This window comes from Anoplopoma fimbria, chromosome 1, assembly GCF_027596085.1.
Source record: "Anoplopoma fimbria isolate UVic2021 breed Golden Eagle Sablefish chromosome 1, Afim_UVic_2022, whole genome shotgun sequence".
Taxonomy (NCBI): Eukaryota; Metazoa; Chordata; class Actinopteri; order Perciformes; family Anoplopomatidae; genus Anoplopoma; species Anoplopoma fimbria.
In genome coordinates this window covers 26,219,297-26,234,521 of record NC_072449.1, presented here as the reverse complement: position 1 = coordinate 26,234,521, position 15,225 = coordinate 26,219,297, and the positions used below count along the sequence as shown (strand labels likewise).

The following is a 15,225-nucleotide window of genomic DNA, read 5'->3' as shown; positions in this document are numbered from 1 at the left end:
GGCTTAACAACTTGTTAAAATCAATACACGATTAGTCAGCAAAACAAAGGATTTTGCTGTAAAAGCTGGGATCTCAGGAGGATCACTGAACTCAAAGGGCAAGTGCATCCTCTGCAGGCAGGCCGGCCTGTCCACCCTATCGACAGCATCTCCTGCCCCTTCCTCCCAACGAGCCTTCATCAGCCCCTCCAAATATTCTGCATTCTCAAATGGAAGGGTGCATTGATTTTATGTAACATGGCTCGTTAAGTGCTGATTAGGCCATTATAGTGATGTGATTTCAGGGAATGTGTCTGGGTGACAGGCGGCCAAGCACAAATCAAAAGGAACTAACAACCCTTTCTGAAAGAGATTTGGGCCGCCGCATCGCTTCACCTGCTACGGCTCTCCGGTTCCTACCAGCAGACTGTGTTTGCGTCGGCTCATATTTAATGGACCAGCTTCAGAAGTCTGCAGTTTAGAGAAAATATCCATTAACAGCGCTCAAGACACTCACTGTTTGGAAATGATGATGTTCAGCCATCATAGGGCGATCAGCTTCATAGAGGCTATATTTGCAAAATCAAATGAGTGTGTTTGTGGTGTAATGCTCAACTGAATTGTTAATCAGTCAATCAACAGAAAATTAATGTTCAACTATTTTGATGATCGATTATTTAAGTCATTTATAAAGCATCAAACAGTTGCTGTTTATTAAATGTGAGCATTTGCTCCATATTTTCTATTCTAAACCACAGCACAGTTAAATGAATGTACATGAGTTTTAGAGTGTTGGTGAAACAAAACAAGCATTGTTTTTACTTAGAGCCCTGGGAGACTTAGACTATTTTATGTAATTGTAGAGGCTGGATTCATCAATAACTTGTAGAACTAATTGACAGATAGTCAATATTTAAAATTGTCAGTATTTGCAACCCTCATTTGTGCAGTGAAACATGTAGAGCACTGCAGAACTGCAGAAGGCTGCATTCAGAATGAAAATGTGGACTGCTTGATATCAGGTTTGAAGTTGCATCTTTGAAACAGACGAGTTTCAATGAAATATACTTAAGAAAGGTAACTGGTGCTGTCCCCTAGAGGTTGCCCCCTTTGGCTTCAGCTGTAATTTACATATTTATTATATGTTTAAGGTGCATTGAATCCATGTCAAAGACAACATTTCAACTTGTGATGGATAATAGTTTTTCTGATCCTGATTTCAAATACTTAGGTGCATTGAAGACTCTAAATTGCCCGTAGGTGTGGATGTGAGTGTGAATGGTTGTCTGTCTATATATGTCAGCCCTGCGACAGACTGGCGACCTGTCCAGGGTGTACCCTGCCTTCGCCCATTGACAGCTGAGATCGGCTCCAGCACCCCTGCGACCCTTAACTGGGTAAGCAGGTTACGGAAAATGGATGGAATGGATGGATTTCGAATACCATCTTCTACCACTTTTGTGTGTTTTGCTTACAGCTAAAGTCCTTCAGAGTGAGCATGCTGTTCTTTAATCTTTCTGTGAAGTCTTTTGTGAAGTTAAATCTGCACTCCAGCATCAATATAAATCACTCTCTGGTTGTAAGTAGTTGCATTTCTGATTACACTATTGTTCTGCACTGTGTCACCTAACTGTTTATTTTTGATTGACTTACAGCAATGCTTTCTATGACATATTGTTGCGCCGACTCACAGTTGGTACAAATCAGTACCCAACATTCATGTGGAGTGTGTTTAATTTGGGAAGCAACAATCCTGCAGTAGCGATGGTGCATATCACGTTAACATACGTTTAGATTTTACTGATTACAACTTCAGATCCAAACAGAGAAAACTGACAGATTTTGGGTAATTTTTCACACTTGAGTTCTGCAATGGAAGGAATTCCCCTCGTGTGCTGAGGAGATAAGAGTCGTGCCATTAGAAGCATTAACAAAATCACAGCTTAAAAATGTCACAAAAGTTTGGCACTTGAACCTTTTACTTTTCCTTTGCTGCAGGTACTCAAAGTCAAACTCTAAGTCAAAACTCTAGATGAATAATATTAGATGATGAAAAATAGAAAAGAAGCAATATCAACCTATTGTACCTAATCACACAGTGTTATTCTCACCCACATGCACACAGGCCACATTGAAATGAAACGATTCATTCTCATCCACACTTTGCCCTTTACCGCAGCATCACTTGTCAGTGCCGGCTTCCAGGAGGATACAGTGTGCTCTGCTTCATTTCCCCAGGTTCTTTAATCTAACTTCCAATGAGGATAGAGCTTCCTTATCCTCATTTACAGAATCATTTGCACAAATGATCCTAAATGCAAACTCTCAATTGCGATGCAGGAATTTTAGTTGTATCTAGGTCACCCCTGATAAATCTGGAATTCATTGCCTTACCTTGCGCAAGGTACAGTATGAGAACGCCTGAGTGAGGATGCTTAGATAGTACATCCAGCATTTGTTGCATAATTATCTTAACTACAAGTTATCATAATGAAATATATATATAAATATATTTATTTGTAATTATCTGTATAGAAAAACAACTTAAGCCTATGGAATGGCTTTGTTCTTTACCTCAAGCTTTGTCAGCCTGGGTCTGGTCGCACTCAGACAACTTCGAAAAACGTTCAATTTTCTCATCAAAATGTCCTGATGTCATATATTTTCCGTCCGGTTTTGCAAAGGAAAATGCCTGCAGTGGGATTTTGTATGATCTGTAGCTCCACCTGAAGATTTTACAAACTCTTTCAGGACATTTTCAGCTGCCTAACATTCCTGCAAATTGCTGTGAACTTACAGAGTTCACATCATCTGCAACATATACATAGTTATAACCTCCTCCAGAGGGATTATTTATTTGCATATGTCCGTCTATCCGCTTGTGTGTTTACTTGTCTGTCTCTGTATGTGGGTTGGTAAAACTACCGGCCAAATAATCAAACACTTGGAACATTATGAAGCCTTTTGGCCAAGAATGCCAGTAAAATCATCAACAGTTCAGAAACAGTAAACTTCAAATGAGCAGTGAGAGCTGTTCTTTTCTATTTGTGCGGGAGCACTCTTCCACAGCCCTATCATTAATGTGTCCCTCCCCCACTGATCTATTTCATTTACTTCCCCTGTTAAAGCAGGAACGATCTGATAAGTGAATAACTGGTTTCATCCCAAATGGCAAAACACTATTGCAGCTGTGCAAAAATAACAAATAAGCCTTGACACACAAAGTGATTTCAATTGGGAAACTTCAGCAGTTTGACTCTTCTGTAGTCAAGAATATCCGAGACATGTACATTTAATCGCAAAGGTCAGAGTGCTGAAGTAACTGGTGTAGTACACCTGGGGCGTTCACTGTCTTTTTTCAAGGGCAGCTTGAAAAGTTAGATAATGTTCTACTTGTCATAACACTCCTGCTTGCACTGGGACATATGTGTCTGTCCTTCTCATGTCCTACTGTCCTCATACATCTTATTAAATCACATGAGGAAGCAGTCTCCAATTCTTTTGCTTCCTTCCATAGGCAATGATCCCTTTCAGTAGATGCAAGCAACTGCTGTCTCAGCAGACGTTCGACCATAAATCTATGACTAATTACTTTAGTTTATCCAGACACACCAACTACCCTCTAATTAGCCAAACAATGAATGGTAATGTCTTGGGTATCCATGTGGGCTTTTGAGTTACACTCGCTCACTGCATCAAACTGAAGATGTGGGTATTCAACCAAAGTATTCTCTATTTTTCAGTGTATTTATGAAAACAAAGGCCTGCGCCCATATGTTGTTGTGTTAATTATAGAACAATTAAGACCAGCCTGAACTATCCCTCAAAATTAAGGGGCCGTCTATTCACATCTACAGTACAAAGGCGGTGTACATTTTGTTGAAAATAATGACAAAAGATCACAATGAAGTACACAGCATGCAGAGAATATTTCTAAAAACAAAATTATTTTCAAAACTCTTTCTGTTGTCACAGCACAACTCTGTCCTCCAGCTGCGTCTGATTTATTTATTCATGCAGTCAATTCCCATTCAAGCCCCTTTGTTGTACAGCAACAGAGAGACTGAAATATCATCTATTTTTATTTGATAAAACAAAACACATGCACAGTAACCTGGGAGTTGGCACTATATGGCTACTCCTGAAGCACTATGTCACGATGAAAAGAGCTGGTGTCTTGTGCACTCAGCATACATTGTTTTCTGGTCAATCTCTTCCCGGAGCAAATTGTATTTTTTAAATGCCAACTTCAAGTGTCAGGTTGTTATTGTTCATCAGAGGAAGTAAACAAATCAGCTTTGGAAAGTTGCCTCTACTTCCTTAGGAAGGAATTATATGCATATTTTTTATTATTATTTTGGACAGCATCCCTCTGTCACAAATAAAAGCTGATTTTGCTGCACCGGGACATCACTTATCAAAATGGTGAGCTATTACTGATTTTCTTTTCCATGGCTTAACTGTCAGAGGTACTGTATTGCAGTGTCTCGGAAAGATGAATATAGTGTTTTTCATGTTTACAAGTGCAGCGCAGTAGCCACATCGAGGGTAGCGGTGAGAGCTAAGGGGTGCACATTAGAATTATAATCTCGACTCTGCTCCACTTCATGCACATGTACTGTTCTGATTATTGCCAATAAACAATGAATTTGCACATGTAGTCCAACAGTATAAAAACTCCACAAAAGCCAGGGGGGATGGTAGAAATCTAAATGCCTGTGGAAGTGGGGTGTTGAGGGGGGTGGGGTTTCTACATTCAAAGAGAACTTGGTCGGGGGGAAAAATGAAAGAAAGAAATCTCTTCAGTGAAAATGTGCAAAAAAAAAAATGATTCTCCTCAACTTTAAAGCAGTTGGACTGGCAGGCTTATTTGTATGGGTAAATGAAAGGGGAGGCCAGCCGTGTCACAATCCAAATGCACAACGTGGAAATCCATTCCCCGAGGCTGATCTACATAATAGTATTTGTAATGGGCCCAAAGGTTCTGTAACCAAAATAATTCTGTCAGACTGTCTTCAGGCTTTGTAGTTCAAACTGAAAACACACAGCAGCAGGATTCAAATGAGGACAAAGAAAACAAAGCCTCTGCAATATTTCCGTCCATGTATCTCATCACTGCTGCTAATGTTTATCTTACATGTATGGCATTCAGATCGGCAAGGCAGTTGTTAACAGCTGTCTGACACCCGATAGATATTGTGTCTCAGTAATGCCGATGGCAATAAAAATATGCCTGTGGCAATGAGCACTTTGGGGATTTTGTCCCACACCAGGAGGGGGGGGGGAACCCTTGTCCCATTTTGTCTTTGGTGTAAAATTGTCTTTTACACATTGCTTGTATCACCTGGCAAAATAATTCCAAGATTAATAGGACTTGAGCCATGAAGACGGGTAACGTGACAGAGTTAGGCAGTTTGAGAGCACCCCTCCAGTTAGGGTTTGATTTTGTGTTTTGTCTGTGCACTTCATGGACTGTCACACATACAAAACTACCACAAGCTAGCACAAACTGATCTCCGCTATTCCGCCACCAAAGGTTTGAGGCCGACAGTCAGATCATTTGCTGCCTTAAAGGCTTGAATCACATCAGTTAAACAACTCATTCTAGCTCATTTTAACTAAGAAAATAGCTTCCGTAATCCATACGAAGAGGGTTCAAAGACTACAGACAGAGGAGGGGTCTGAACATCCTTACATCAATTTAACCTTTTCACCTATATAACGCTGACTAATTTAAAGAAAACACAACCTTTTCCACTGCTCTATATATTTTTAATATGGCCTGCTGTTAAATACTTTGCAGCAGCTCAAGCTTATTAAATATACATATGCCTTGTTTCAACCCTGACAACAGAGAAGCTCCACTGAGGGACGCTTCTTATCTTTACGGCTTCTCTTCGCCTTCGCCTGTGATTAACGTCTTCTCTCTTTCATCACACTCCCACCTGATGGAGGGAGGCTGCTCTGTAGATGCTCTTAAAGTGTCTTCTTGCGTATCATAGAGAGTTCAGGGTATATATGATTTCCTAAATTTTATGATACAATTTCCAAATCTTTCCATATCATCCATCATGATATTTATTGCTGCTGTAAACATTAACGGCAGCCCCTGACTGATCATCACTGGCGCTCATGTCACAGAAGGAAATCAACAACACCTAATAGTCTTTCGTTTTTTCATGGACATAAAGTGCTACATGATAAGCTGTCCTAAGACATTACGCATTAGCTAACCTTTCAGTCAACCCAAACACTTCCAGACACTTGGTTGTGAATGTGTGCTGATCTTTTGCTATGAACAGATTTGACCTTAGGTATAATTAGCCTAATAAAAGCATTAGATATGCTGTCAATATGATTTGCATAATGTGCAAAGGCAGTTTCACTCCTGAATGCAAGCGGTGTGTCCGAGTGACTTAAAAATGCTGCAGTGACATTTCTCTGGGTCCTTTGTTCACACCTGTCAGGGGAAATGTGATGGGAGACGGCAGCTGCAGCTGCGGCTTCCGCCTCCAGTGAGTCTATCAAGACCACTAAAGACCCCTGCTGGAGTGCTGCTCACATCAGCCACACAAATACGTGCACTCGCAGTATGTATTTCTGAAAAGGCAGAAAAGAATTTCACCTTTCACTTGCAGGATTCATTTCTTATAGCATCACTTCCACCATAATCCATGGAGATCAGAGAGAGAATAGAGACAGAGCTGTCACACTTCTCAGTTGCACAAACTGAGGTAACAGGGGAGGAAACAATAAAAAACAAACAATTTCACGATTAAATATGTATCTCACTTTTCATGTAAAAATGGCTTTTCAAGACATTTCCGCTATGTTTTTTGTTGTTGTAACGCTTCTCAAAAAAGGTGAAAAACAATGCAGATCGTGACCCCGTGGTTGTTATCACAGTCTGCTGTAAGTCTGGAGTCAGTATCACTTCTGGTAAGAAACAACACACTGGGAATTTGTGAGGCTCTACTTCACTGATTATTGATTATCTTGGCAATGTTTGTCCCAGTGAAAATTACAAAAAAAAACACTGAAAGCCTGAGTCCTTCTCATACAAGCACAGAGGTCCAAAACTGTCTGGTCATGTTGTTCTACAATGGAGGAGTACAGGCTCTCTCACACTTACTGTAAGAGTCCCTGTTGCGGAATATAATGCCTCTCATATTACAAGCATGCAGCATTGTACTGCTTAAGGTGCTAGTACTGCACATTATCCATTTTCCCTTTGCAGGTCAGTTGTATGAGAGACAACGCTGGCCTTTGTGTGACCCACAGAAATATGACACTTTGGAAACCATCACCTCAGTTTCATTTCCGAGTCTAGCTCTTCACTGAGTGTTTCTGTTGCCGCTGTGTTTTGTCATCATGGTGGGCATCCAAAGGAGACCTGAACCTTGAGGAAAATTCAGCCTCACTTCTTTCTATATGGCCAGTTGGTTTACCATTCCTTGCCCCATTAGCTTTTATGATTGGTCCACCATTTGCATAACTGGTAGAGAGGGGAATGTGGACCTGAATGATTAAAGACAGAATCTGAAGCAGTCCTATCCATTCAGGCATATGGTGTTATCAGGCTACACAGCAGATGTGGACCATCATAGCAACCAGTTATTTTATGGCTGTTGGGAAAACTCGAACAAGTGTAGCCAGCCTGGGATGGTGGCAAGGGGGTGCTTTTTTTCAACTGATCTTCAGGAAAATAAACGCAGTCATGTAATGACAATACCTGAGATTTACAGACAGAGGAAAACAAGAGACAACAGGTGTTTCATTCAAGCTCTTATTTTCAGGCTACGTACAGGATTCATAGAGGGGATGGATGGCTGGGCCTCAACAGGAATAAGCCTTTTGCTGATTTCAGCAGCAGATATCTGTGCCAGTGTTTATCCATCACTTGGGCTCAAGAGTTTCCAAATGATCAGTGAGGGGGAAACAGATGGAGTGTGAAAGCAATGTGGAGATATCTCTTTGCATCAGACTCAGCACAGGTAATGTGAAATAGTCTGTGCATGTTTTTTGGGGAAAAAAATTCGCCTTCCAAGCCGGTCAGACATGAAATCTTTCTAAAACCAGGATTTCCCTCTCTCTGCTCACGTAAATATCTGGAAAGGGTCAGTCAGATTTCAATGTGTAGGTCGGTGTTAAGTGAGCATGCACCAGAGAAGTACTCTGAAACCAATTCAGAGGCAGCTGTCTGAAATAAGAAGAAAAGACAAACAAACACAACAGCAACACAAAAACAAGGGTTTAATTATTATTTTTCTTTTGTCTGATTTATGTGACGTTAATTATTTTGTGTACCCATTCTACAACAGCAACCTCTGTTTAGGTCCTTTGTTATTTGTGGCCATTGCATGATGAGTTGCTGTAATCGATTAAAGGTGCAATCAGAGAGATTTTTTCTGCCTCACAGCACTAACGACAACAGCAGATTTGTGATTTTTTTTTAATTATAAGGACATGTATCAATACCAGTGATTCAGCCATTTCTTTCAACACAGCTTATACCGTTTTCTTCATGCTCATTTCAGCCACTCAGTGATGAAGCACAGTGCTATATGCAAAACTGTCAGCATCACAGGAAAGACGGTTCTCAAGGCAAAATAGAAAAATATTATATCCTTAAATTTCACGTCATTTAGACCCAATACATTTTGTAACGTATGTGTTGGCTTTATGAATTGTGTGAATAGCTGTCAAAGCTCCAGTCTTCCCAAAATAGATCAAAAGTTATACCAAATGCTTGTACTTACGTAGACCTGATTCTAATCATCAGCTACATTTAAAAATACAATTCCCTGCTCTGTGGCAACTTCCACTCTGCAGCAGGGGCTGAGGTGAAGTTATTGGTATTATGACTCTACCAAAAGACTACATTCCTCCAGGCCAAAGGACATTTTGCCTCTCTGCAGCAGAATTCATTCTGCACAGGCTCTCTGCTAGCAGGACTTTCTGTTCCCAGTAGGAAATCCTCTTTACAGGAGGCATGTGGGGCTCGAGGCTCAGGCCGTCTCAAGGAAGACAAGAGCCTATTTGAAATTTACTTTGCAAAAAAAAACAAAAAACCTTGCACAGTCAAACTGACTAAAGCAAATATAAGGAAGTTATCATTTCCCTACGATGCATGTCTGTCAAGCATGGAGATCAGCGGCAGTGGAGAAGAACAAATAAGAGTACTGTCTGCTTAGGTAAAACAGGCCATCACACTCTCTTCTGGGCACGGAGCTCAGCTCTGCCTGCAGTGAGTGTAAATGTTCTGGGCTCCCTAGCCGCCACCACATACTGGCAGCTAACTCCCGAGCCACTCCGCCTGCTAACAGGATTAGCCCCCGAGCTCCACTTGTTTCAACAAAGTTATCAAGTTGAAAAACACACAGTCTCCTGCTGGCTTTTGTAACATCAAAGGATTGGTCCTCAACTTGGACAGGTTAATTAATAGTCAAGTTTTGCACAGCGTCCCTCGAGGCTGCCTCTCCTTGTGACAGTGAAATAAATTTACTGTAGAGATGCTGATATTAATAGACTTTATTTGGTGTGCTGCTGATCTAGCCATATGTTCCATATGAGAATTAAATTGAAGATTTGAGTTCTTAACAGGTGGTAGTGCATGTCTGACTAAATAATGGCACATGGTGCAATATTGTATTATCATATTGCATCAAACTAGCCTCAAAAACCTCTTATGAAATGTCTTGTAGGGTGAGAATTAATGTATGTATACTATAGTGGCTGTAACTTCTAAGCTGCAAAAAATAAATATTAAAATCTACACAGTAATGGGTGGCAGTTAGGTGACTGTAAGACAATCTATGTGAGGATATTTTGCATGTCTCCATTTGAGATGAAGCAATACAAATTATGTTTCTGTATTAGATAGAATATACAGGATATATAACAAAACACCAAAAATAAACACAAAATATTCCCTTTATTTTTTTTCTACCTTAAGACTACACAGGGTCACTGATGTAGCTCTAAGAGGTATCTACATTTGCATTTTATTTACAGCTTACTTGGATGTCTTCATATTTACATGGTCAAAGAGAAGCGCTAAAAACACAGTGTTGAGAACAAACCCAAACTCAAAATGAGTCCAAAACTTTAGAAAAAGATACAGTCTTATGACGCAACAGTTCTCAGTGCAATATTCCACAATGCAAATATCCTTCATTCATATAATGTTGAACATACATATATATATTTTTTGGGGAAACAAAACTTCACTGAATCAACCAGCAGCAGAAGAAAAATGACCGTGTACTGTTCGCTTTAACATTTGTACAGATTGAGACACTCAATCATGCTCCCACCAGCCCTACACACACACACACAAATGATAAGGAAGTCAAGAGTGTGGAGTGGCTTGGCATAGTTCAAAAAGTACCAGAAGTCAAATCAATGTCATCATTTCCAAAATAGTCCTGATTCCTCTGGAGTTTTCACATAATGACATTTTGGAATGAACAGAATTGTCCTTTGCGATCGACACTGAGGAGGACACGGACATATGGGAGCTAGAATGTGTCCATGTGGGTTATTTCCAAGGTTACCGTGTATGGACGACCTTTAGTCTGTAAACGGGGACTAGTACACCTGCAGGACTAATGCATTTCAGCCAGCCACGGGACCAAGTGGAGCCCTATTCCGGAGAATGAAAGCACTTCTGATGCTGACCTGCGGGCAGCCCTTAGGGCAAAGGCAAATTGTATTTTTCATCTCACCCACAACACAATGCCAAGCCTATATATCTACCTCAGCAGCCAATATGTTAATGTTTTACGTATCACTGATGACATTGGGCCCTTCAACCATCTTTGTTGACTCACTTTTAAAAAACATTTTCATCCCAAGCTTTATTTGATTGGACATTGTGGTGAGGAATACTGACTTAAGCTCATTGATAAACAAACACTGCCTTTCAAATGCAATTGAGATCAGTAAAATGTAGTCGGTCTAATGAAAACACAGTCATTGATTAAACTAAACCACCTTTCATAGTTTATTCCATGTGTTGAAACACCCTTATGTATTGTTCAAGTACAACAATTAACAATAAAAGGGACAATAGTTCACATTTTTTTTTTAATTCACATTTGTTATACTGTTAATTCATATAGCTATTTATAAAACAAAACTAAAATGTAATTCAAAACCATTCCTGTAAAATACCTTTTGTTGTTTAATACAGACATTAATTCCACAGTATTTTTTACAGGGTTGGCTCTTCGCTATTTTCATAATTAAGTTGTTTGACCACGGTCAAATAAAAGGGAGCAGAGAACAATTTATGGTTTCCTTTTTTTGCTTGAAAAAAAAATTCCAGTTAAAAAAATAAAACACACACAAAATAAAAAAAAAGAAGTGACCTTGTTGGCTTTACCATAAAAAGTAAGCTTGATTAAGCAGTTTTGCTAATTTTGTAGTTCATAAAGAAGGCCATCAACATGCACAGTCAGGGTGCACTGAAGCCTTCCAAGCTAAGACCACAGATGAGTATCAATCCCCCTCTTAAAAAAAAATCACATCACACAAATGAAGGTGCTTTGACAAGTTCAGCTGGGGTTTTGATGAAGGGCTCTACCGCCGACAGAAATCTCTCTCATTATTTATGGATGACAGGGGCTATGAGGGTTTCAAGTATAAAAAAGAAGTGATTAAAAGAGAAGGAATCTCCTTGGCTGAGGCGCGGAAAAGGCAGAATGGAGCGAGCTTGTGAATAACAATCTGCAAGTCTGGCAGCCGAGTGAGCCAGTGAACATAATGCATTACCAATACTCCTCTTGGATTTCTTTGAACAGAATCACCAACAGGGATGAGGAAATGGAGTCACAAAAATAAGTCACAGACAGCGCACATTTTTCATCCTCTAGCAGCCGCACTTGGAGGGCAAAGACTGTTAAAGAATCTTCAAAAGGAGAAGGGCACTCTTCTATTAATACAGTGCAACTGATTGCAACCATGTTTTTTTTTTTTTTTTTTTTTTTTTTTTTTTTACAGTATATTAAAAATCAAGTTGAGCACAGTCAAAAAAAAAAAAAAAAAAAAAAGAAGTGGTCATGTACACAACTGTCTTTGGCAAGAAGTCCCATGTCCTACATGTGAGTCTGTCACTCCAGAGGCTCGTGTTCATGTCACCTTCGGCCCATTTCGCTCTGTCTCATGAAATGAATGTTGTTGACACTGTCTGCCAGCTCAGGGTACTGGTCGATCGAAACCACGTAGAATCCGTCGTAGCCCTGCACCTTCCCCGAGCCCAGGAGCTGCTGCTTCTCTCCCTCGGTCCAGGTTCGCGAGCCCTCCTCTCCATCCCTCAGTCTCTGGCGCTCCCGGGCCCACGCCTGGGCGACAGATCTCTGGCGGGCCAGCTCCAACACGCGGACTTTCTCCTCATCCACGCTGCTGCCGTATCGCGTATTCAAGCACAGTGCGCCGTATTGTAGCTCGATGTCTGTGATGCGCCTAGTCCTGCCATTGAGCACAGTGTTGACCTGAGACACCGTCACGTTGACGCCGGTCTCTAGGGTGCGCCGGCCCACCGTCATGCCAATGAGGGACAGGTCTCCCTCCACCGAGCCAAGTTTGACAAAGTAGTGGGTGTCCATTCCGGCGATGGTGAAGTGGAGGTCTTGGAGGTAGAAGGCGTCGTTCAGCACTGCGGCCATGCGGCGCCCGTCTTCATTGGCTAAGCTGATGATGTCGGTGCTGATGCGACCGTCTCGGATGGCGAATTTCACCCCCTTGCCGAAGATGGAGCCACCGGAGGCAAAGATCTTCTTGTCCTCCGTCTGAGCACATCCAGCACTTTTAGCTCTGTAGATCTGGCCAAAACGCTCCAGCTTGACGAAGGCCTTCAGCTGCCTCTGAACTTCACACTGAACACCCAGCAGAGACTGCAAAACAAAGACAATGCTGTTTAGTCACGCAGCCCCCGCAGCATCTACATAGACAGTAAGATGCATTTTTTGTTTTCTGAGTGAGAAAGTTTCACACCATTTCACTCAATTTAAAGTTTGAAGATGTTCCTCTAGATTTTTACTTTCTTTTGATCACCTCACACCTTGCTGTGAAACCATATTCCTAGACTGCATGGGGACTAAACAGCCGTGTCGGCTTTCAGATGCATCTGCGTATGACTGAATGAAGATGATTCAACACCTTGTCTAAAATGTATGTGTATTAATGGGAAGGAAATCCGCAAAAAAAACAAAACATGATCTGGGTCTAATATACACTGTAAAACCTGTAGGGAAATAAACAACTCATTAAACAAACCAAAAATCTATAATCATCCAATGCTGAAACCAGATTTTCTTAAGAACTGGTTTATTAAAGTTTTACCAAACATTAGGTTTGGAGCTCTTTTCATCAAAATCATCATCAAAATTCATTCAATAAATTTAAAAGGTGTACAAATAAAGCTTACAGGTGGTAGAGAAAATTCTGCATTCTTATTTTATTTAACCTCTTGAGTACATTATGTATATAAATAATGATGTAATTTCTTCTCATCCATTATCAATGGCAAACAACAAATCCACGATGCTTTGAAACTGTGAATGTATCACACACAGTCAAGGTAAGGGCAGAGGTGTTTGTCAGCAAATGCAAATCTCTCTGATCATTTGTGACAGGCATGATATTTTGAAAAAGGGTGAAATTACTATCTTCTGACAGCCATGCTGTGCCAAATATGAAACAGGAATCGGCTGATAACTAGTGTGTATATATATCATTCCTTTAGGGATCAAAGCCTCGTATAGATACCACATTCCCTAGAGCCCAAATTAATACTTTGTCCTAATACTACTTGACAAGAGATGGTCCTTGGGAAGAAAGAGAGAAGTTCAAATGAGGCGAGAGATATGAATTGGAAGCTGGCCGACACGCAGCGAGACAGTCGCCTGAATGCGTCTGAGTAGCAACAAAAAGGCTGTCGAACACTGTGCCTTCCTGCCATCGCCCAAGATGAGAGGCTGTGAGCGTCTCCAGGAGTCCACCAGTCACATCCAGAGTCCTCCTGACAGTTCTAATTCTGTCACACGGTTCGAGCTGGGTGGGGTTTGAGGAGTGAGGGAGCAGGCCACAGTGTCCAGCATATATGCCCGCACTTTGACGTGACACTGCGTCAGATCCTGCATGAAGAGGAAACATATGAGGGGGGGTGGGGGGACGGGCACGGGTGCAGCTGTGCTGCTGGGCCCCTCTGGGAGAGACGGCCTGGGGGGACACTTCACACCATGCCACTCCATGTTTGTTTACCGTGCCAACACTGTGACCCGGTCAGCTGTCCCAGCGGCGGTGGGGGAAGGTGGGGGCGGGGTGTGCAAGGGGGCAATGTCCTCCACTTTACTGGAACAGCCTCCTGGGACACTCCCAGAGAGGCATCACTCACGTAGCATGGGGTGCAATCAGCCTCCAGCGAAACCCAGAATGAGAGATCAAGCCTAGTGCAGCACAAGCCTCATCTGTCTGGCCCCTCACGGCACTTTTTCAATCGGTGCGCGGATTCAGCAGCACGGCCAAATGGGGGCTTAAATGAAAAGAGATCGAAAGGCAGGCACGCCGAGTGTACAGGATACACCTGCATGTGTAGTTTTAAAGCTATATCCCTGCTTCAAAGAATCCCACATTTAATTAGGCTGCTCTGGCCATCTGCAGAGAGGATCAACTTGGCATTTAGCAGCTCAGATCACAATTTTTGGAGCAGGATTTCTAGATAAGAATATCAATGCCTGGTTGTACACAGGGTAAAGACTCATTATCTCAATCCTTCCTCACATATCATTACAGTATTTACTCCAGAGCTGTGCTGAAGGAAGAGCTCCCTAACAATCAGGAGTAAAACCTTTAAATCTAGGCTAAATTTGCTATTTAAAGCCTCGGCTCGTTGATTTACATTCTATCTAGGGGGTGTTCTTGAATATACGCTTGAAAGGCTGCATTTCTAGACAAAGCTTTCACTATTTCACTATTATTATTGCTCAAATTTACATTCTTCTATTCAGTGCTTCTCAGTGAAGGGAATATAACAATAATTTCATTGTAGTCTTTATTACGAGAATGCTTCCAAGAAAGTGATGGTAAAAAATGCAAGCAATCTGCCATCTTTAATTATGGTAAAGGACTTTACTTTAAAAAACAGAATCTGAGTGATTTCCTTAGCCTTTAAACATATTAAGTCAATTAGAATATAGCTTAAATATCTTGTTGATTCATTTGTGAGATCTGTCCGATTTATTC

The 15,225-nt window shown here is 41.2% G+C and overlaps 1 protein-coding gene across 6 annotated transcripts in view; it reads right to left on the bottom strand.

Moving 5' to 3' along the window:
* Nucleotides 1-12,116: 12,116 nt before the first annotated feature.
* tenm4 (teneurin transmembrane protein 4) overlaps nt 12,117-15,225 on the bottom strand; it is a 111,065-nt gene continuing 107,956 nt past the window's right edge. For all 6 annotated transcript variants that reach the window (XM_054599504.1, XM_054599567.1, XM_054599435.1 and 3 more), the window contains one exon: nt 12,117-12,875. In XM_054599504.1, coding sequence (XP_054455479.1) covers nt 12,117-12,875 — 759 coding nt within the window. The remainder of the gene's footprint in view (nt 12,876-15,225) is intronic.